This window comes from Lolium rigidum, chromosome 2 (genome assembly GCF_022539505.1).
Source record: "Lolium rigidum isolate FL_2022 chromosome 2, APGP_CSIRO_Lrig_0.1, whole genome shotgun sequence".
Taxonomy (NCBI): Eukaryota; Viridiplantae; Streptophyta; class Magnoliopsida; order Poales; family Poaceae; genus Lolium; species Lolium rigidum.
In genome coordinates, this window is record NC_061509.1 from 287,860,877 (window position 1) to 287,884,536 (window position 23,660).

The following is a 23,660-nucleotide window of genomic DNA, read 5'->3' on the forward strand; positions in this document are numbered from 1 at the left end:
CAACGGACGTGTGTATACACGCTATCAATGCACAGGACGATTACCTTCGCATGAGTGAGTCTACTGCCATTGAGTGCATGTACAAGTTTTGTCGAGCTGTGGTGGGAAAGTTTGGCAAATACTACTTGAGAGGGTCAACTGAAGAAGAAACTGCAAGGATCATGGCACAAAATGCTGCGAGAAGATTCCCTGAGATGCTTGGAAGCATCGATTCATGCCCTGGTCATGGAAGAACTGCCCGTTTGCTTGGCAAGGTATATACAAAGGGCGTCATGGATATTGCAGCTGTGGCAGATTATGAAATGTGGATTTGGTATTCTTTCTTTGGCATGGTGGGATCACACAATGACATCAACGTGTTGCAGCAGTCTCCGATGTTCAGCAAACTAGTGGAAGGTCATGCTCCAACATGCAACTATGAGATCAATGGCCACCAATATACCAAAGACTATTATCTAGCCGATGGTATATATCCAAAATGGGTCAATTTTGTCAAAACAATCCCGGCTCCATCAGGTCAGAAGAATTGCCACTTTGCTTCGCGAGCGGGCATTTGGTGTGCTTCAAGCTTAACTTTCAATTGTTCGGTACTCTGGTCTAAGTTGGTCTCACGATCAAATGTGGGAGGTGATGCAGGCTTGTGTGATCATGCACAACATGATCATCCAGGATGACCGCAAGAATCATGTCAGAAGACATGTTGGTCCCTATGAGTGTGAGAGCCCTCTTGCAGAGGTTGATCATGAGTTGTCTGTAGATTTTTCTGATTTTCTCGCCATGCACGCAGAGATCCGTGACAGCATTGGTCACGAGCAATTTCAAAATGATCTCGTTGAGCACACCTCCCTTTCTTTGGGAGGCCCGCGCGATGGGCTATTAGCTCAGTGGTAGAGCGCGCCCCTGATAATTGCGTTGTTGTGCCTGGGCTGTGAGGGCTCTCAGCCACATGGATAGTTCAATGTGCTCATCAGCGCCTGACCCGAAGATGTGGATCATCCAAGGCACATTAGCATGGCGTACTCCTCCTATTTGAATCGGAGTTTGATCCCATTTGTTTTTGGGTTAAGGAGAAGAAGTTAATTACCTAAGTTTCGACGAGCCAGGATACGAATCGAGGCTGTCAATTGGATTCCCCCATCCAATTGAAGACAATCCAATGGTTTATAGTTGATACAAAGAAAAAGAGAATAGGGGTAGAAAAAGTTATTAGATAGCGAAGCGTTAGTTATTTTATTATTTGTTGTATTTTAATTTGAAAACAATTTTGGCAAACATATTTATTTGTGTGCTATGTTTAATAAGGGTTTTTGAAAATCCTATAAGAAAAGTTTGGGGGCAGCGTTTGAGGGACGTGGCTGGGAATCGACGTCCCCCAAACGCGGCACGAACAAAACACGTCCCCCAAACGCTTGATCCGGCACCGTTTGGGGGGACGCGGCGGGAGATGCTCTTGCTCTTGGAAGTTGTAAAACAAGGAACTGAACAAAACATGGAAAATTGCTAACATAGACTGATCAGTTTACAGTACTAACACTAGTTAGCTGTTTATCAACATTGGTATCCCGCCTTGCCCTCGAGTCTAAGTAAGCTTCGAGCTAATCACTGACAAGTGGGGCTAATCATCAATTTTGCTGTCAAATTACTTTTTTTAACGAAGCTTGTTAAACATGTTCAGCTACATACATTTGTACTGCCTTAAGATACAAGCGCTCAGTTGAGCTAGGTACAAGCACTTCTGTACAAGGACTTCATGAAATGGCGCTTCATTTAGAACCTGGATCTGTTGTTTTGGTTCGGCCTATTCACAGCAGTTGGTTTGGTAATGGTGCTGGTCGAGTTGGGTCTACGGATTGTCATCGTCCTCATTGGCTGTCCATGACTCGTTGTAGACCTCCTGCAAAAAGGAGCTTCCATCTTCGCCCGAATGTCAACCTCCATCCTCGCCTTCTTCAACATCGGGTTCTTGTAGCCGGAACCGGAGGACATGCCGCTCGGTCCTCTTCCGAAATAGCTTCGTTTGCAACTGCTTGGCTGCACCTTCGTGAATCGCTTGATGGCCCTGCTCTGCCTCTCGGCGTTCCGCGCCCGGCACTTGTTCGTCAGCGCCTCCACCATCCTGTCTTCCACCTCCTTCTGCTGCTTTGTCTTCGCCTTGAAGAGATCCTTCCACTTGTACCGCGCCCCGGCCCGCTGCATCCTGTCGACGACGCGGCCCGTGTGCTCGTCGCCGAACTGCCGCCGGTAGAACCCCTGCCAGAGGACGTCGGTGACCGGGGTCAGGTCCGTCGCCGTGCGGCTCTCGATGCGGGTCAGCTGCTCCAGGTCGCAGTGGGGCAGGATCCTGCGCAGCAGCGCCGTGTCCACGCCGTCCACGCTCTCGATGCGCCGCAGGTTGTCGATGGCCTTTCGGATGCACATCTCCAGCAGACTCGGAGCTTTCCCTTCTGCTTCCATCCTGAATTCCTGATGGTTCACGGCGATGCGCCGAGAATGGATCGCCGAACGTCGATGCGAAACGAAAGCAAAGAAGAGGTCGAGTTTCCCTCTGTGGCTTTCTCTTCTGTTTTCCCCGGAGGTATTTATCTCCCGTAGAATAGGACGTGAAACCGTGAAGACGAATGCGGAACAGGAGTCATACTCGAACTCTTTTCCTTTCGCATATCGGATCAGTCAGACGTGAGTCGCAAACAAGCGGATCATACTCGAAGTCGAATTGGTGCATCTACTAGCTTGTACTCGCATCATTAATTGTGAACACGACAGTAGCACCGATGGGCCAATTCGGCATATCCGAGTCGGAACTCCGACGTGAGTCTCCAACAAAAAAACACGGCCAATGATGAGACCATTGTGTGGTTTATCCATCGATCAGTAATCAGCACGGGCTGCAGGTACGGGCTGCAGGTACGGCTCAGGCTGGCCATAGTGGGTGTATCATATAGTAGTATCATGTATATTATACTTTTCTATGATACTAGATTCATAATGCATAGTATCATAGACTAGTATCATAGTTTTGCTATATTAATTGATTTATAGAATCTCAATACAAATTTGTGTACAAGATTTATTTGATACTAACTTTTCTCGTGATGTGCGCTATGATACAGTATCTACCTATGTTAGGCTGGCCATAGTGCTAGTATCATAGGTAGTATCATGCATCTTAGGCCCACAAAAATGCTGATGTGGCATCTAATTAATGAGGAGAGATAAGATTAGAGTAACATAGATGGATACTGTATCATAGCGCACATTACGAGAAAAGCTAATGCTAAATAGATCTTGTACACACATTTTGTATTGGGATTCTACAAAACAATAAATTTAGAGGATTATGATACTACTCTATAATATCACCCACTATAGTGATAGTATCATAGACAAGTATCATATGCATGATACTACAATATGATACTATGCACTATGACCAGCCTAATCTCCTCTCTCATCCATAATTACCTGCCACATCAGCATTTTTGGTGGGGCTAGGATGCATGATACTAGCTATGATACTAGCACTATGGCTAGCCTCAGCTATTATCGTGTCGAGTGTTAATAAACTTGTACAATCAGCTAACCTTATTTTTTTGAGTGTCACCATTTACGGCATGTTTGATTCTTAGGATAGGAAATATGTAGGAATAGAAAACAATCTAGGGTTTGCATTGTCATGCCCACCCCAATTCTACAAAAAATCATACTAAGGATAATCTTGTTAAGTGGAATTGGCACGGAAGTTCAAGGTGTGTTTTGTATCGTTATGATGAAACTATTAAACACTTTTTTTTCCAGTGCCATTTTGCGAGATCTATTTGGTCAGTCATCCAAGTAGCGTCTACCCTGTATCCCCCGACTAGTGTGGCCAATGTCTTTGGCAACTGGCTTCAAGGTGTCGGGTCAAGGTTTAAGTTGCTTCTTAGCATGGGGGCGCTTGCAGTTATATGGGCGCTTTGGCTAAGTAGAAATGACAAGATTTTTAACGATAAAAATTGTTCTTTGTTGCAGGTCATCTACAGATGTACATGTATTCTCTGTTCGTGGTTACCTCTTCAGCGGGTGGAGAACCGAGACCTATTTACGGAGGTCTGTACACGGTTGGAGGCTACGGCGAGGGATACTTTTTCCTTTCTTCTTCCATGGATCGTTTAGTTTCAGCAGCCAAAACTATAGGAGCAGGCTGGCTCGAAGATGCGCCCTTCTTGGCTCCTCTCTTCCTTGCCTTCTTCACCTGACCTGCTGGGGGTGCTGGTGGTGCTGATGGTGGTGTTGTTGGGGTCGGTGCTGGTGGTGCTGATGGTGGTGCTATTGGTAGAATTTTTGAATTTTTGTGAATTTTGTAGAATTTTCTAAGCCGGTTTCAGGAAAAAGTCAAGACGGCGGGCACGACCATTTGTAGCTAGGGGTTGAATATTGAGAAACTCTTTGTCTATCTCTGATGAAATAGGTAGTTGTGTACCGAAAAATGATTTTTTCCAAAAATCATGAGCAAACTACGATGCACCTGCAATTCAAATTTTACCCGTTTCCAGCCAAATCGGCAAGAATTTGTCATTTTCAAAAGAGGTGCATGGATGTGGATGATATGGATGTCATATTTGGATTTCTCTCATTTTTCTAATCGATTTTGACATATTATTTGTCAAATTTTGATTTACGGATTTGCAGATATGAATTATTCAATATTAAATGGAAAAGACAAATAAGTTAATTATTATTTTCATTCAAGAATATTTTAATTCAAGATTATTATTCATGATTTATTTATTTTTATTTAAATAATTATTTCGAGTCATAAAATAAATGTGTGTGACATCATAGTCCATGGGTTAATAGGATTGATTGGATACTATTGTCAGGTAAGCATTAGTTGTTTGTAGGTAGCTCATAGGGAAGGAACTAAGAAGTTAAGCGTCCTAGCGCTGGAGTAGTCTGAGGATGGGTGACCTGTGGGGAAGTGTGTTAGTAGAATCGAGTAATTTAGATTGAAATTAAGAATGCTTAGTGATAAATGTGTGTATAGTGTGATTAAGTGGTTAAACAATTCAAATAAAAAATTGGAAAAAAATTAATTTAAAAAAAATCAAAAAGAGAAAAAAAAAAGCCAACCTTTAGTACGGGTTCGTGTTACGAACCGGTACCAAAGGTCTGCAACCCCGCAGGCTCGTCTGGGGCCACGTGGAGGCACCTTTAGTACCGGAGGCTTTAGTACCGGATCTTTAGTACCGGTTCCAAAACCGGTACTAAAGGCCCTCTAGAACCGGTACTAAAGGGGGGTTTATCTACTAGTGATGGGTGACTAGAGTAGAGGAGCCTAATTCCAATCCAAACATTATTTTTTCTGTTCTTGATTATTTCAATTGCACTTTCTTCATTCAAGGGTTCGCTTGCCAACAACACGTAGGACCCCATCGACATGGGTGAGCGAAGGCACCCAATGCGTATATATGGAGGCGACTGACGGTGACGACATCGGGAGAGCAGGCTGGTGCAGGTGAAACATTGATGCGTCAAAGAACATACCCATGGCCTCCCTAAATCCCCCGCGAGATGAGTGTTGAGCATTACCACTGATCTTTACTCGCTTGTCAGTGATAACACTAGTCATCTGAGATCAACACGTTCCGAGCGCTAAACTGGCCAACCCACCTCTTCTTCTTGCCTCCAATCCAATCATGCTAGTATGCTAGATTGAGTGTAACTATAGGTACTTCTAGAACCATTTTTAAGAAAAAATAAGGTTGGGTTTGTAGAAAAAATAGATGTGAAAATATCAAGGTTCAGGAAAGCGGAAAGCGTAATCAGTGCGGTGGCCTTCCGCCTAGAGCTTATGCATTTAGTGCGTGCTTAAACGGTGCTAAAGCGTTCTTGACTTAGTCAACTTGGGGACCAAAAACTAGAGAAAATCAGGATTTCAGGCCAAAGAACATGTATTATTTGGAAATCAAGAATTTCAAGCCAAATTTCATGTCGGGGAGACAACGGAATGGCCGGGAATTGCTTGCAGCAGGGATGGGCTAGACGCGGAGGAGCAGTTCCTCCACCGTCGGCTTTGATGGTGATGTCGATTGCAATTAAGAGGGGATGTATCGATGATGGTTTTATAGCCCGATTGGGCGCGCTAATCCTCGTGCTAAACCCCGCGCTCGTGCCAAAAGTTACCGTGTCCCGGTAATTTCTCGCGGGCCCAAAAGTTACCGCACGTAACGCTTCGGAGTTGCGTTTTCAACGCTCACGCGTGCCTAATCAAGATTTTAAATAAAGCGTAATGATTAAGCGTGCCTAGCGCTTAATTAGCCGCTTTGGCCCTAATCAACGCGGTACCCCTCCGCTTCACGCTACATCGCGTTTAAGCGACCGCTTTTTTCCGCTTTCCCAAACCTTGGAAAATATGTTGCGCATCCTTTGATCGTTGTTTGTTACAACTTACAAACATGTACTCCCTCTTATTCGTAAGAATACACTACTTTCTTAACATTCTAAATTTGAACTACTTGCAGCTAATATGTAGGTCCTGCAAACTCTTGTTCCGAAGCTTCCCATAAAAATATGAATTGCATCATTACATCTTAAATACAAATTCGCCGAAAGCATATTCTGGCTACCTCACTTGTTTTAACTATGCAGTTACATGTGTCTTTTCAACTGATCAATTACATGTTTAGACAAAGAGCTAAAGTTTTCCTGCGGCACAGAGATGGGTTATTGGGTGACCCTGGGGGGACTTTGGTGATAAAATGACTGCTGCACATATTACCTTTGGGCCTCTACTTTTTCAGGCACTCTACTCTTGGAAGTTGTAAAACAAGGAACTGAACAAAACATGGAAAATTATTTGCTAACATAGACTGAGCAGTTTGACAACCTCAGTGTACAGTACTAGGACTAGTTAGCTGTCTATCAACATTGGTATCATCGAGTCTAAGTAAGCCTCGAGCTAAGCACTGACAAGTGAGGTCAATCATTAAAATTACTGCTTTTTAACGAAGCTTGTTACACCTGTTCGGCTACATACATTTGTTGCGCTTACATCCTTAAGATACACGGGCTCAACTGAGCCAGCTACAAACACTGCTCGTTCTTGAGGTAAAAGGACTTCAGAATGGCAAGCAGAACCAACTTGTTAAAAGAAAAAAAATGTTTGCAAGATGAAGATGAGAGCCCCGGCCGGAGTTAGGAGGATGGCGCTTCATCTAGAACCTGGACCTGTTGTTTTGGTTCGTCCTATTCAAAGCACTTGGTTTAGCAATGGTGCTGGTCGAGTTGGGTCTACCGATCGCCGTCGTCCTCATCGGCTGTCCATGGCTCGTCGTTGGCTGAGCCGACCTCCTGCAAAAGGAGCTTCCATTCTCGCCCGAATGTCAACCTCCATCCTTGCCTTCTTCAACATCGGGTTCTTGTAGCCGGAACCGGAGGACATGCCGCTTGGTCCTCCTCCGAAATAGCTTCGTTTGCAACTGCTTGGCTGCACCTTCGTGAATCGCTTGATGGCCCTGCTTTGCCTCTCGGCGTTCCGCGCCCGGCACTTGTTCGTCAGCGCCTCCACCATCCTGTCTTCCACCTCCTTCTGCTGCTTTGTCTTCGCCTTGAAGAGATCCTTCCACTTGTACCGCGCCCCGGCCCGCTGCATCCTGTCCACGACGCGGCTCGTGTGCTCCTCGCCGAACTGCCGCCGGTAGAACCCCTTCCACAGCACGTCCGTGACCGGGGTCAGGTCTGTCGCCGTGCGGCTCTCGATGCGGGTCAGCTGCTCCAGGTCGCAGTGGGGCAGGATCCTGCGCAGCAGCGCCGTGTCCACGCCGTCCACGCTCTCGATGCGCCGCAGGTTGTCGATGGCCTTTCGGACGCACAGCTCCAGCAGACTCGGAGCTTTCCCTTCTGCTTCCATCCCGAGTAGTTTCTTTGCTGATTGACGGTGATGCCCCAAGATTAGATCGCCGGCGAGATGAAACCAAAGATAGAAGTCGGCGGGCTTCTGTTTTTGCCTTTGTGGTTTTCGTTTCTGTTTTGCCCGGAGCTATTTATCTCCAGTAGAATCGGACCTGAAACCGTGAAGCAGCAGCGGATGCAGAACTGGAATCAAACTCGAACTCTTTTCCTGTCGCATATCCGAGTCGGACGTGAGTCTGCAACACAAAACCACGGCCAATGAGGAGGGCCATTGCCTGGCTTATCCTTCGATCAGTGATCAGCTAGCACGGGCTGCAGGTACGCCTCAGCCTCAGCTATTATTGCGTCGGGTGTTAATGAACTTGTACAATCAGCTAACCGAGATGATATATACTCAGTATGCATTACAAACATACTTAGTTTAAAAAGATGACGCTCGATTGGTAAGCATTTTGCATTTAACTGTCATGTTACTCAGGTGACAATGACAGAAGGTATAGTTGCAGATACACCTATGTGTATTATGAAGTATGCCACTCGAATTCTGTGGTCCCCCGAGAAAAACGCTCTGCGACTCGCGACCGCGTCGTCCCCCGCGGGCGACGGGGCCGCGCCGCCGCCGCCCCGCGTCTCGCGCCCCCTCCTCCTTCTCTCCCCCTCCGTCGTCGGCGGGCGTCGCCAGGCAAGGCCTGAACGGCGCCGGCGTCCCCTCGCTCTTCCCCTCTCGGTCTGCGCCTGCGCGGGGTAGGTGCGGCCGGGTGGTGCTCCTCGGCCGGCGACGGTCCGGCATGGCGGCATGATTCCCGCACGACGTCTGGGAGGAGCAGTGGCGGTGCCATCGTTGGCGGCAGAGCAGCGCCGGCGCTGGTGCTAGGGCGGGCTGGTCGGCCCAGATCTGGGCCTAGATTGGGGCCCATATGGGTTGGACGCGCTGTCTGCTCCTGGCGCGCCGGTGATGCTCCACGGAGGCGAGAGAAGCGCGCGGCGGCGGTGGCTGGGGGCGGCGGTGCTGCGGCCGGCCTGCGTCGCGGCATGGCCATGGGGGCTTTACGGGGCCGGGAGGACCCGGCCGGGCCAGGTGGGCCTGGTTTGACCTCTGCCATGTCCGCTTGGCTACCGCGAAGGCGGTGGAGGTAGTTCCCTCTCGCGCGGCTGAGGCACTGGTACCCCCGACCCGGCTACCTCTCTTCTCTGCATCTAGGCCCTGCTCCGAGGTCCATAGCTTGATGGCGAGGATGGCTTCAAGACCGCGGTGGCGTGTGGTGGTGGGTGGCAAGCTAGGTGGAGCACATCAGATCGTCTGGGTTTGTGGATTTGGTGGGCGGGAGAAATCCTAGTCGGCATGCCCGACACCGACGCGGTGACGCCTGCGGGTGTCACCCTACCTTCCTGAAGGGCGTCGGTTGTCCCTCTTTCCCAATCCCTTCCACTGGTTTGTGGATTTGGTGGGCGGGAGAAATCCTAGTCGGCATGCCCGACACCGACGCGGTGACGCCTGCGGGTGTCGCCTTAACTTCCTGAAGGGCGTCGGTTGTCCCTCTTTCCCAATCCCTTCCACGTATCGGGGGAAACCCTAGGATTAATCCGGGCAGCAGCGAAGTTGTCGTCATTTTCCTTGTTGAAGGTGTTGCTTGATATGCGGCGTTTCTGTGTGCTTGGTGTGTGGTGGATTTCTCCGGAGGGCGCAGCGGTTGTGAGTCGTCTTTGTTCTTGTCAAGCTGCCGTGTTGGCATTGTTTTCTTTGTCCTCTTTCTCTTTTGTTCTTTTGGGCTTTGGTTGTGCTGCGGTCCCGGCGTGCTTATTGTATCGGTCGATTGCTATATTAATATATCGGGCCGAGAGCCTATTTCGAGGAAGAATTCTGTGGTCACTGAACTGCACTAGTACAGAACGAACATTTTAAGCCCCCATCACACACGGAAAATCAAACCCTCCCGAGATGTTAGAAATAGCATGTGTGGTGTGATGTACCACATACTATTTTCTTTATGTGTGTATGTATCACATGTGTTTTTTTGTTTTGTTTATGGAAGGGTATGTGATGTATCGCACATGGCTTCCTTATAAAACCGCGTGTTATGTAGGAGGCAATCACACACGGCATGGAAATGAAAATTGTCTGCGATGCACAAAAAAGCTGATTTTCATAATAATATGTCTTCTTTTGTATAGAATCTATATTTCCATGGCAAACAACATTGTTAAAGTCAGTTTTAGAGTTTCTCTAAAGTGATGTTTTGGCACATCGGAGCATATGCTCCCGTATTTTGAAATGCACCATAGACACATTTTAAAATATCAAAAAAAATGAAACAAAAAATTCACACAAACATCTTCACGTGCAACATGCTCAAAAAGTAGTTTCACGAAAAATTGACTTGTTCCGTAGCATGTGCAAAGAAGACAAAATTTGGTTCTAAAAATAAGACTTTTCACAAGAATTGTTTTCTCTTTTTTTACATAGATCATAAAAATTATCGTTTTTCGTGAAACTTGTCGAACGAGGCATATATCATGGAGATGTAGATGTAGAATGTTTTCTCAATTTTTTTTTGACACTTTAAAATATGATATTTCGGTAAAGGGAGCATACACACCCGGGAGCCTTATTGAGTTTCCCAGTTTCTCTTACAAAAAAAAAACATTTTCCATTTTCTAAGTGCTAAAGACAGATTTTTTGTGAAGCAAACATAAAATGATATGGTGAAAAATGGTGCCGCTCCAACTTTCAATTATAAAAACTAGACCATATTTATTGGATAGCGCGCACGCATTTACGAATTTTGAAGCTTTCTATTTGCGCTTACCAATTTCAATACCTTTTGCCAATTTAATTCGCACACCGTTTCACTTTAAAAGGGTATGTGACGTAGGAGTCAATCACACACGGTTCTATTATTAAAAAGTTGTGTAATGTAATAAAAATAATTTTCATGATAATGAGTCAATTTTTTCACATATGTGAATATTAATATTGACATGGCAGAATACATGGCGGAAATAAGTTTCCAACATTTTGGAAAGAAATCATTTTCCATTTTCTAAGTGTCAAAAATAGGGGTTTTCTATGAAGCAAGCATAAAGAAACGGCTCCACTCCAAAGAAAAATTTAAAAGGAGATCATATATGCATCGGCTCGCCGAGACAGGATCTTCGCCATGGATTTTGCCACACGTGTCTCCTCCACGACATGCAGCACATGGTCGCACTATCGCATAGAGGCTTGAAGATAGAGCGGAAAGGAAGCTGCCGCCTGGCGAGAATTCAACAACGACAAAGCTTCCATGACAAGTAGCTCATTTAACCTGTAGCCTCACCGTCACATTCTGCCTCGTCCACCTTTGCAAGGGCGACCACTCCGTCGATGTCCTTCTCGGCCAAGCCCTCGGCAGTGGTGCGGCCTTTCTTTTAGCTTCATGAACTTTTTGCTAGCAACGCGCAATACCTCGTGCACTGCTATTAGCAAAACATGAGGAGAGATAAAAAGCAATCAAGTGGGAATTCAAGTCCAATCAATCTTCGAAAAAGTCGATAAAAAAGAAATGCCGGACATCTAATCTAGTCTTTGCTTTCTGTCTTTTACTATTACTATTATTTATAGAAAGGCATCCTCTCTATACTCTAAACCCTTATCGGGGAGAAGTCACTCTTCTAAGTGCTATATACGAGCAAAGGGAGGAGGTCTCTATGGATAGAGTTCTATCAGAACCCAACCCTGAAAGCTATGACAACTACAACAGATGGACGACTAGAGTAGAGGAGCCTAATTACAATCCAAATATTATTTTTCTATTCTGGATTGTTTCAATTGCACTTTCTTCATTTAAGGGTTCGCTTGCCAACAACACGTAGGACCCTACCGACAAGGGCGAGCCAAGGCGCCCAATGCGTATATATGGAGGTGGCTGATGGTAACGGCATCAGGAGAGCAGGTCGGTGCAGGTGAAACTTTGATGCGTCAAAGAACATACCCACAACCTCCCTAAATAAATCCCCCGCGAGAGAAGTGTTGAGCGTTACCACTGATCTTTACTCGCTTGTAACTGATAACACTAGTCATCTGAGAACGACACATTTCGGGCGCAAAACTGGCCAACCCACCTCTTCTTCTTGCCTCCAATCCAATCATGCTAGTATGCTAGATTGAGAGCAACTATAGGTACTTCTAGAACTATTTTTAAGAAAAAATAAGGTTGGGTTTCTAGAAAAAATAGATGTTGAAATATGTTGCGCATCCTTTGATCGTTGTTTGTTACAAATTAAAAACATGTACTCCCTCTTATTTGTAAAAATACACAACTTTCTTAACATTCTAAATTTGAACTACTTGCAGCTAATATACAGGTCCTGCAAACTCTTGTTCCGAAGCTTCCCATAAAAATATGAATTGCATCATTACATCTTAAATACAAATTGGCCGAAAGCATATTCTGGCTACCTCACTTGTTTTAACTATGCAGTTACATGTGTCTTTTCAACTGATCAATTACATGTTTAGACAAAGAGCTAAAGTTTTCCTGCGGCACAAAGATGGGTTATTGGGTCACCCTGGGGACTTTGGTGATAAAATGACTGCTGCACATACGTATTACCTTTGGGCCTCTAATTTTTCAGGCACTCTACTCTTGGAAGTTGTAAAACAAGTAATTGAACAAAACATGGAAAATTATTTGCTAACATAGACTGAGCAGTTTGACAACCTCAGTGTACAGTACTAGGACTAGTTAGCTGTCTATCAACATTGGTATCATCGAGTCTAAGTAAGCCTCGAGCTAAGCACTGACAAGTGAGGTCAATCATTAAAATTACTGCTTTTTAACGAAGCTTGTTACACCTATTCGGCTACATACATTTGTTGCGCTTACATCCTTAAGATACACGGGCTCAACTGAGCCAGCTACAAACACTGCTCGTTCTTGAGGTAAAAGGACTTCAGAATGGCAAGCAGAACCAACTTGTTAAAAGAAAAAAAATGTTTGCAAGATGAAGATGAGAGCCCCGGCCGGAGTTAGGAGGATGGCGCTTCATCTAGAACCTGGACCTGTTGTTTTGGTTCGTCCTATTCAAAGCACTTGGTTTAGCAATGGTGCTGGTCGAGTTGGGTCTACCGATCGCCGTCGTCCTCATCGGCTGTCCATGGCTCGTCGTTGGCTGAGCCGACCTCCTGCAAAAAGGAGCTTCCATTCTCGCCCGAATGTCAACCTCCATCCTTGCCTTCTTCAACATCGGGTTCTTGTAGCCGGAACCGGAGGACATGCCGCTTGGTCCTCCTCCGAAATAGCTTCGTTTGCAACTGCTTGGCTGCACCTTCGTGAATCGCTTGATGGCCCTGCTTTGCCTCTCGGCGTTCCGCGCCCGGCACTTGTTCGTCAGCGCCTCCACCATCCTGTCTTCCACCTCCTTCTGCTGCTTTGTCTTCGCCTTGAAGAGATCCTTCCACTTGTACCGCGCCCCGGCCCGCTGCATCCTGTCCACGACGCGGCTCGTGTGCTCCTCGCCGAACTGCCGCCGGTAGAACCCCTTCCACAGCACGTCCGTGACCGGGGTCAGGTCTGTCGCCGTGCGGCTCTCGATGCGGGTCAGCTGCTCCAGGTCGCAGTGGGGCAGGATCCTGCGCAGCAGCGCCGTGTCCACGCCGTCCACGCTCTCGATGCGCCGCAGGTTGTCGATGGCCTTTCGGACGCACAGCTCCAGCAGACTCGGAGCTTTCCCTTCTGCTTCCATCCCGAGTAGTTTCTTTGCTGATTGACGGTGATGCCCCAAGATTAGATCGCCGGCGAGATGAAACCAAAGATAGAAGTCGGCGGGCTTCTGTTTTTGCCTTTGTGGTTTTCGTTTCTGTTTTGCCCGGAGCTATTTATCTCCAGTAGAATCGGACCTGAAACCGTGAAGCAGCAGCGGATGCAGAACTGGAATCAAACTCGAACTCTTTTCCTGTCGCATATCCGAGTCGGACGTGAGTCTGCAACACAAAACCACGGCCAATGAGGAGGGCCATTGCCTGGCTTATCCTTCGATCAGTGATCAGCTAGCACGGGCTGCAGGTACGCCTCAGCCTCAGCTATTATTGCGTCGGGTGTTAATGAACTTGTACAATCAGCTAACCGAGATGATATATACTCAGTATGCATTACAAACATACTTAGTTTAAAAAGATGACGCTCGATTGGTAAGCATTTTGCATTTAACTGTCATGTTACTCAGGTGACAATGACAGAAGGTATAGTTGCAGATACACCTATGTGTATTATGAAGTATGCCACTCGAATTCTGTGGTCCCCCGAGAAAAACGCTCTGCGACTCGCGACCGCGTCGTCCCCCGCGGGCGACGGGGCCGCGCCGCCGCCGCCCCGCGTCTCGCGCCCCCTCCTCCTTCTCTCCCCCTCCGTCGTCGGCGGGCGTCGCCAGGCAAGGCCTGAACGGCGCCGGCGTCCCCTCGCTCTTCCCTCTCGGTCCGCGCCTGCGCGGGGTAGGTGCGGCCGGGTGGTGCTCCTCGGCCGGCGACGGTCCGGCATGGCGGCATGATTCCCGCACGACGTCCGGGAGGAGCAGTGGCGGTGCCATCGTTGGCGGCAGAGCAGCGCCGGCGCTGGTGCTAGGGCGGGCTGGTCGGCCCAGATCTGGGCCTAGATTGGGGCCCATATGGGTTGGACGCGCTGTCTGCTCCTGGCGCGCCGGTGATGCTCCCTGGAGGCAGAGAAGGCGCGGCGGCGGTGGCTGGGGGCGGCGGTGCTCTGGCCGGCCTGCTGCAGCATGGCCATGGGGGCTTTACGGGGCCGGGAGGACCCGGCCGGGCCAGGTGGGCCTGGTTTGACCTCTGCCATGTCCGCTTGGCTACCGCGAAGGCGGTGGAGGTAGTTCCCTCTCGCGCGGCTGAGGCACTGGTACCCCCGACCCGGCTACCTCTCTTCTCTGCATCTAGGCCACTGCTCCGAGGTCCATAGCTTGATGGCGAGGATGGCTTCAAGACCGCGGTGGCGTGTGGTGGTGGGTGGCAAGCTAGGTGGAGCACATCAGATCGTCTGGGTTTGTGGATTTGGTGGGCGGGAGAAATCCTAGTCGGCATGCCCGACACCGACGCGGTGACGCTCGCGGGTGTCACCCTACCTTCCTGAAGGGCGTCGGTTGTCCCTCTTTCCCAATCCCTTCCACTGGTTTGTGGATTTGGTGGGCGGGAGAAATCCTAGTCGGCATGCCCGACACCGACGCGGTGACGCTGCGGGTGTCGCCTTAACTTCCGAAGGGCGTCGGTTGTCCCTCTTTCCCAATCCCTTCCACGTATCGGGGGAAACCCTAGGATTAATCCGGGCAGCAGCGAAGTTGTCGTCATTTTCCTTGTTGAAGGTGTTGCTTGATATGCGGCGTTTCTGTGTGCTTGGTGTGTGGTGGATTTCTCCGGAGGGCGCAGCGGTTGTGAGTCGTCTTTGTTCTTGTCAAGCTGCCGTGTTGGCATTGTTTTCTTTGTCCTCTTTCTCTTTTGTTCTTTTGGGCTTTGGTTGTGCTGCGGTCCCAGCGTGCTTATTGTATCGGTCGATTGCTATATTAATATATCGGGCCGAGAGCCTATTTCGAGGAAGAATTCTGTGGTCACTGAACTGCACTAGTACAGAACGAACATTTTAAGCCCCCCATCACACACGGAAAATCAAACCCTCCCGAGATGTTAGAAATAGCATGTGTGGTGTGATGTACCACATACTATTTTCTTTATGTGTGTATGTATCACATGTGTTTTTTTGTTTTGTTTATGGAAGGGTATGTGATGTATCGCACATGGCTTCCTTATAAAACCGCGTGTTATGTAGGAGGCAATCACACACGGCATGGAAATGAAAATTGTCTGCGATGCACAAAAAAGCTGATTTTCATAATAATATGTCTTCTTTTGTATAGAATCTATATTTCCATGGCAAACAACATTGTTAAAGTCAGTTTTAGAGTTTCTCTAAAGTGATGTTTTGGCACATCGGAGCATATGCTCCCGTATTTTGAAATGCACCATAGACACATTTTAAAATATCAAAAAAAATGAAACAAAAAATTCACACAAACATCTTCACGTGCAACATGCTCAAAAAGTAGTTTCACGAAAAATTGACTTGTTCCGTAGCATGTGCAAAGAAGACAAAATTTGGTTCTAAAAATAAGACTTTTCACAAGAATTGTTTTCTCTTTTGTACATAGAGCACCAAAGTTATCGGGTTTTCGTGAAACTTGACGAACACACATATATTATGGAGATGTAGATGTAGAATTTTTTGTCAATTTATTTTTTGAAACTTCAAAATATGATATTTCGGTAAAGGGAGCATACACACCCGGGAGCCTTATTGAGTTTCCCAGTTTCTCTTACAAAAAAAAAACATTTTCCATTTTCTAAGTGCTAAAGACAGATTTTTTGTGAAGCAAACATAAAATGATATGGTGAAAAATGGTGCCGCTCCAACTTTCAATTATAAAAACTAGACCATATTTATTGGATAGCGCGCACGCATTTACGAATTTTGAAGCTTTCTATTTGCGCTTACCAATTTCAATACCTTTTGCCAATTTAATTCGCACACCGTTTCACTTTAAAAGGGTATGTGACGTAGGAGTCAATCACACACGGTTCTATTATTAAAAAGTTGTGTAATGTAATAAAAATAATTTTCATGATAATGAGTCAATTTTTTCACATATGTGAATATTAATATTGACATGGCAGAATACATGGCGGAAATAAGTTTCCAACATTTTGGAAAGAAATCATTTTCCATTTTCTAAGTGTCAAAAATAGGGGTTTTCTATGAAGCAAGCATAAAGAAACGGCTCCACTCCAAAGAAAAATTTAAAAGGAGATCATATATGCATCGGCTCGCCAGACAGGATCTTCGCCATGGATTTTGCCACACGTGTCTCCTCCACGACATGCAGCACATGGTCGCACTATCGCATAGAGGCTTGAAGATAGAGCGGAAAGGAAGCTGCCGCCTGGCGAGAATTCAACAACGACAAAGCTTCCATGACAAGTAGCTCATTTAACCTGTAGCCTCACCGTCACATTCTGCCTCGTCCACCTTTGCAAGGGCGACCACTCCGTCGATGTCCTTCTCGGCCAAGCCCTCAGCAGTGGTGCGGCCTTTCTTTTAGCTTCATGAACTTTTTGCTAGCAACGCGCAATACCTCGTGCACTGCTATTAGCAAAACATGAGGAGAGATAAAAAGCAATCAAGTGGGAATTCAAGTCCAATCAATCTTCGAAAAAGTCGATAAAAAAGAAATGCCGGACATCTAATCTAGTCTTTGCTTTCTGTCTTTTACTATTACTATTATTTATAGAAAGGCATCCTCTCTATACTCTAAACCCTTATCGGGGAGAAGTCACTCTTCTAAGTGCTATATACGAGCAAAGGGAGGAGGTCTCTATGGATAGAGTTCTATCAGAACCCAACCCTGAAAGCTATGACAACTACAACAGATGGACGACTAGAGTAGAGGAGCCTAATTACAATCCAAATATTATTTTTCTATTCTGGATTGTTTCAATTGCACTTTCTTCATTTAAGGGTTCGCTTGCCAACAACACGTAGGACCCTACCGACAAGGGCGAGCCAAGGCGCCCAATGCGTATATATGGAGGTGGCTGATGGTAACGGCATCGGGAGAGCAGGTCGGTGCAGGTGAAACTTTGATGCGTCAAAGAACATACCCACAACCTCCCTAAATAAATCCCCCGCGAGAGAAGTGTTGAGCGTTACCACTGATCTTTACTCGCTTGTAACTGATAACACTAGTCATCTGAGAACGACACATTTCGGGCGCAAAACTGGCCAACCCACCTCTTCTTCTTGCCTCCAATCCAATCATGCTAGTATGCTAGATTGAGAGCAACTATAGGTACTTCTAGAACTATTTTTAAGAAAAAATAAGGTTGGGTTTCTAGAAAAAATAGATGTTGAAATATGTTGCGCATCCTTTGATCGTTGTTTGTTACAAATTAAAAACATGTACTCCCTCTTATTTGTAAAAATACACAACTTTCTTAACATTCTAAATTTGAACTACTTGCAGCTAATATACAGGTCCTGCAAACTCTTGTTCCGAAGCTTCCCATAAAAATATGAATTGCATCATTACATCTTAAATACAAATTGGCCGAAAGCATATTCTGGCTACCTCACTTGTTTTAACTATGCAGTTACATGTGTCTTTTCAACTGATCAATTACATGTTTAGACAAAGAGCTAAAGTTTTCCTGCGGCACAAAGATGGGTTATTGGGTCACCCTGGGGACTTTGGTGATAAAATGACTGCTGCACATACGTATTACCTTTGGGCCTCTAATTTTTCAGGCACTCTACTCTTGGAAGTTGTAAAACAAGTAATTGAACAAAACATGGAAAATTATTTGCTAACATAGACTGAGCAGTTTGACAACCTCAGTGTACAGTACTAGGACTAGTTAGCTGTCTATCAACATTGGTATCATCGAGTCTAAGTAAGCCTCGAGCTAAGCACTGACAAGTGAGGTCAATCATTAAAATTACTGCTTTTTAACGAAGCTTGTTACACCTATTCGGCTACATACATTTGTTGCGCTTACATCCTTAAGATACACGGGCTCAACTGAGCCAGCTACAAACACTGCTCGTTCTTGAGGTAAAAGGACTTCAGAATGGCAAGCAGAACCAACTTGTTCAAAGAAAAAAAATGTTTGCAAGATGAAGATGAGAGCCCTGGCCGGAGTTAGGAGGATGGCGCTTCATCTAGAACCTGGACCTGTTGTTTTGGTTCGGCCTATTCAAAGCACTTGGTTTAGCAATGGTGCTGGTCGAGTTGGATCTACCGATCGCCGTCGTCCTCATCAGCTGTCCATGGCTCGTCATTGGCTGAGCCGACCTCCTGCAAAAAGGAGCTTCCATTCTCGCCCGAATGTCAACCTCCATCCTCGCCTTCTTCAACATCGGGTTCTTGTAGCCGGAACCAGAGGACATGCCGCTCGGTCCTCCTCCGAAATAGCTTCGTTTGCAACTGCTTGGCTGCACCTTCGTGAAGCGCTTGATGGCCCTGCTCTGCCTCTCGGCGTTCCGCGCCAGGCACTTGTTCGTCAGCGCCTCCACCATCCGGTCTTCCACCTCCTTCTGCTGCTTTGTCTTGGCCTTGAAGAGATCCTTCCACTTGTACCGTGCCCCGGCCCGCTGCATCCTGTCCACGACGCGGCTCGTGTGCTCCTCGCCGAACTGCCGCCGGTAGAACCCCTGCCAGAGGACGTCGGTGACCGGGGTCAGGTCCGTCGCCGTGCGGCTCTTGATACGGGTCAGCTGCTCCAAGTCGCAGTGGGGCAGGATCCTGCGCAGCAGCGCCGTGTCCACGCCGTCCACGCTCTGGATATGCCGCAGGTTGTCGATGGCCTTTCGGATGCACATCTCCAGCAGACTCGGAGCTTTCCTTTCTTCTTCCATGGATCCTTTAGTTTCAGCAGCCGAGACTATAGATCGCCGGCGAGATGAAACCAAAGAAGAGATGGAGTTTCCCTTTGTGGTTTTTCGTTTCTGTTTTCCCCGGAGCTATTTATCTTCGGTAGAATAGGACCTGAAACCGTGAAGCAGCAGATACGGAAAACAGAAAAGACCGATGCCGAATTGGAGTCAAACTCAAACTCTTTGCCTCGGAATCGGACGTGAGAGCTCCAAAAAAAAAAAAAAAAAATCGGACGTGACTTGAGTAGCCAACAAGGTGTTTTCCACATCGTGGCTACTCGACGTAAGCCCGAAACATGCCAAGAAAGGCACCACCGCTCGAGCTTTAATCGAACAAGCATACAGCTGCGTGCCGCTTCCGCGCTTCATACACTTTCACTCTCTGCAGGTCTCTGCTAGTGGCCGACCAAGCGACCGAGAAGATGACGCCTATGGTGCGTCCGAGGAAAACTTCGGCTATTGCCCTCCCGGCCGGCGGCACGCCGCTGCCGGAACCGGGTCGGAGAGTCCCGCTGTCTCCCTTCGATGCGTACTGGGTCACGCTGCCCCCTGTCCGCCGCGTCTTCCTCTACCGCTCACCGGCCAGCCATCACCCGTTCTCGGACGTCGCCGCCGAACTCAGGTCATCCCTCGAGCAGGTGCTCCCGTCCTTCCACCCGTTCGCCGGCGTCCTCACCTACTCGTCGGATCCCCTCGGCCTGTCAATCGTCCTCCCGGAGGAGGGGGAGGGCGCCTGCAGTGTCGCGTTCGTCGAGGCCGAGACGGACCACCAGTTCGACAAGCTCGTCGAGGAGTACGACGAGGAGGCGCTCCGGCAGCTCGCTCCGGACATCCGTCGGGACGAGCTCCCGGCGCCTGTGATGGCGGCGCAGGTACGCCACAGCACGCCTGCAATTACCATTAGTATTTTTTTTTCTTTTCGGTCTGCCACGTTTTTCGTAGCAGAATGAAACGCGTGGGTGCATGTGCAGGTGACAGAGTTCGTCGGAGGCGCCGGTGGCGTGGCGGTTGGGGTGGCGGTGCATCACTCGGCGGCCGATGGGAATGGCCTGTGGCGGTTCTTGGAAATGTGGTCGTTGGCAGCGGCTGGTGTCAAGGAAGGCCAGGTGTGGGCTGGGCCGGAGCCGCTGCATGACCGGACGTTGGTTCGGTTCGACGGGGACGATGACCTATCCAGTTTATACTTGCAGCAACTCGCGCCCGACTTCCCCAGGGTGAGCGCTCGCATTGTTCTGTAAGATGTTGCATGTAGCCACCTAAGAGAAATTCAGATTGCTAGCTTTTGAAGTTGATAGCAATCATTCATGCATGTACCCAAGTTGATAGCTGCCAGCCCGCCACCATGTTTCTTTTGCCCTGCTTTCGCATTCTGTCACAAACTAACGATCCCCTACAGATTGCTCCAAAGCAAGATGCACCGTCGGAACAAGGGCGCCCTCTCAGCCGACGGACCTTCACGTTCGCCGCGTCCGCAGTGCGGCGCCTCAAGCAGTGTCTGGCCGCCGCCGCGAACACCGGCACAGTGCCGTCCACGTTCGCCACGATTGCGGCTCATGGGTGGGTGTCCATCGCGCGGGCCAGGGGCTTCACCGACGACACCCCAGTATTCGCCGCCTTCCTCGCCGACTGTCGGGCCCATATGTCGCCGCCGGTGCCGGCGGCATATATCGGCAATTGCGTCGCTTTCTGCACGACCTCGCTGAGCGGTTCACTTCTCGCGGGGCCGACCGGGCCGGCCATGGCGCTCCTGGCCATACAGGAGGCCGTCGCGGAGGTGAAGCGTGACCCGCTCGCTGACCGTGATCGGTGGTGCACCAAGTTCGCGGCCATCCCGCCGGGCCGCGCGGTCATTCTGGTGGGGTCGCCGTGGTTCCCAGCGTATGGAGTTGACTTCGGGTTCGGGAGGCCGGCGAGGGTTGAGCTGGCGTCCATGAACCACGACGGTGAGATGGCGCTCGTCGCCGGGAGGGAGCCAGGCTCGGTGCAGGTGTCAGTGGCCATTGCTGCGGAAAAGATGCCAGCGTTCCGTGGTATGTTTGAACTGGAGTGTGACCGTGCGTCGGCGATGCCAGTGTCTGAATCAGAGTAGTTCGCGTCTAAAGCTGTAGGTCGATCGATCATGTACATTTCAGCGTTCCACATCCGCGGTGGCTTTCAATAAAGGGATTTGCTAGCTAGCTTCCGTGCACAGTTAAGTTTTGCGCCATTTAATTTGCATCATGATTCTAGTAGTTAATTATGAGTTGCAACATGATTTGGAACTGAGATTTGAGGATATCATTTAACTGAGAAATAGTCACACCCTTCAATAAAAGGATTTATTGGTTTTTGCTGCTATGTTGGTTCAACTTTATGAGCTTAATACCATGCAGCGTTAGGCTAAATGAGTTTCTTATTTGCATCTTCATTCACATAGTATTTTGCAAATATTACCTTCAGGCTGGTCATAGTGGGGAGTAACTTAGACTACTAACATATGCCATGTTACTAGTCTAGGTACTACCTTCATAGTGGGTAGTAACTTATATGTGGTGTCATGCATTGTATCATTTATTATATTGTAGACTCATCTTGTCTTTAGGTGTGTGATGTTATGGTAACATAGCTAGTTACCACCTCACTCTCTTTCTTCATTTATTAGCATGTCATGTCACCAAAATGCCTTGAGATATGTGATGTTACTAGATATGTTACTCCCACTATGAGCAGTCTTAGAATTTTTCAATAAGATAAGGCATCAATTTGTACAATGCAGAAATTTTCTATCCAATGCAACATACACGTGATATACTACAACATTCTGTAGCCTGCAAATGAAATTTTCCAGTTGAACAAATTCACACTCGATAATGGAGTATCGAGAATGCTTAATAATCACTTCATGTGTGTTATTTGTTCACTCACATGAATTTGTGCTGGTCTAGAGTCCGGATGGCACCCGCCGGGTATGGAGGCGGGTATGACACCTCCATACCTGCCCCAGCCACCTCTCCTCGCCACCATCAACCGCCTCCATACCCGCCGGCGGGTCAAGATCTCTACCATACCCGCCCCGTGATGGGTACCCGCGACCCGGTGGAGATCCGCCAGTGCACAGGAGTATAGCACAAGTCATTAATATAGCAAAAGATTTGACAACAACTATAGTACTACACATACACAACAATTTTGGCAGCAACTATATACATACACAACATGACAGCAATTTTGACAGCAACAGTTTGAAGAAATTTACTTAGTGCTGTCACAAATCCAAGCTACTGCTACAGATCATGTGACACAAGCTGCTCACAGTTTGCTTTTCCCTTTGAATATATCTAATGGGAGGAGAGATATTGATGCTGACTCTGGTGATGTTGTGTGTGAGGATAGGTCTACAAAGCGTTCCTGGTCACAGGCTTTTGATGAGAATCTGGTTTTCAAGGTTAATGATGATGTTTCCACTGACACCAGGCAAGAACACATTATTGCTCGAGCTTCTAGCCAGGACATTGTGTCTAATGCACCAGGTGAGAAGCTTTAAGCTATTCAGTTTCCGGCTGCTGCTCCTATAGGGCAGGCAAAGAAGGTGAGGCAGAAGAAGAAGAGAGATGTGCCACTTGTTGATCTGTCCACCAAACGCTGTACTAGGAGCGCTACATTGAAGGAAGGATACCGTGTTCCACCAATTGCTAATTTGGTGCCTAAGCCCAGGAAGCGTGCTAGGAAGGCAGTCCCTGCAACTCGAGGAGTTACTCCAGCTCATGATCAAGCAAATTCTGGTTCACATACTGCAGACAAGGACTCAGTCACTCCTCCAATTCATGTGGCTACTTTGCAGCGCATTGGAGAAATGTTGGGTATAGACACACAACTGCTCTCTGCTGACAAGCTTACGGCCAAGTCAGGATCTAAAGATTCACAAGATGTGTAGCTACTTTGTTTTTCTTTTGGATGGAAATTCCCTCTCTCATTTCCTTTATCCTAGGGTGTGTGTCAGTTGGTTAGTGTGTTGGTGTTCAGTAAGTGCCAATTGTGCTGTCAATTGTTTATTTCTGTGTGAACGCTGGTTTATGGATTTTAATCGTTTCTATAGAACATGGAAAGTGCTTGATTGGAATATTCGTGGCATTAATTCAGAAGCAAAATAGTTAGCTATTCGTGAAAAGATTGAAGAGAGTGGTTGTACTGTGATCTGTATTCAAGAAACGAAATAGCTTTGATCATAAGTCCATACGTTCATTTTTCCCCAAACATTTCGATAATTTTGCTTTCTCTCCCTCTGTTGGAGCTTCAGGGGGTACATTAGTAATATGGAATTCCACTGTT

The 23,660-nt window shown here is 47.6% G+C and overlaps 4 protein-coding genes and 1 pseudogene across 4 annotated transcripts; 1 reads left to right on the top strand and 4 right to left on the bottom strand.

Moving 5' to 3' along the window:
- Positions 1–1,767: 1,767 nt before the first annotated feature.
- On the bottom strand, positions 1,768–2,454 carry LOC124691119. The gene has a single exon (XM_047224397.1). It carries the CDS (start codon positions 2,452–2,454, stop codon positions 1,768–1,770), a length of 687 nt encoding a protein of 228 aa, XP_047080353.1.
- A 4,739-nt stretch (positions 2,455–7,193) lies between these two features.
- On the bottom strand, positions 7,194–7,888 carry LOC124691121 (annotated as a pseudogene).
- A 5,030-nt stretch (positions 7,889–12,918) lies between these two features.
- On the bottom strand, positions 12,919–13,614 carry LOC124691122. Its single transcript, XM_047224398.1, has one exon. The coding sequence runs from the start codon at positions 13,612–13,614 to the stop codon at positions 12,919–12,921; it is 696 nt and encodes a 231-aa protein (XP_047080354.1).
- Positions 13,615–18,638: 5,024 nt separating this feature from the next.
- Positions 18,639–19,334, bottom strand: LOC124691123. Its single transcript, XM_047224399.1, has one exon. The coding sequence runs from the start codon at positions 19,332–19,334 to the stop codon at positions 18,639–18,641; it is 696 nt and encodes a 231-aa protein (XP_047080355.1).
- A 440-nt stretch (positions 19,335–19,774) lies between these two features.
- On the top strand, positions 19,775–23,265 carry LOC124691124 (phenolic glucoside malonyltransferase 1-like). Its single transcript, XM_047224401.1, has 4 exons — positions 19,775–20,224; positions 20,749–21,437; positions 22,725–22,861; positions 22,907–23,265. The coding sequence occupies exons 1-4, from the start codon at positions 19,775–19,777 to the stop codon at positions 23,263–23,265; spliced, it is 1,635 nt and encodes a 544-aa protein (XP_047080357.1).
- The last annotated feature ends 395 nt before the right edge of the window (positions 23,266–23,660 follow it).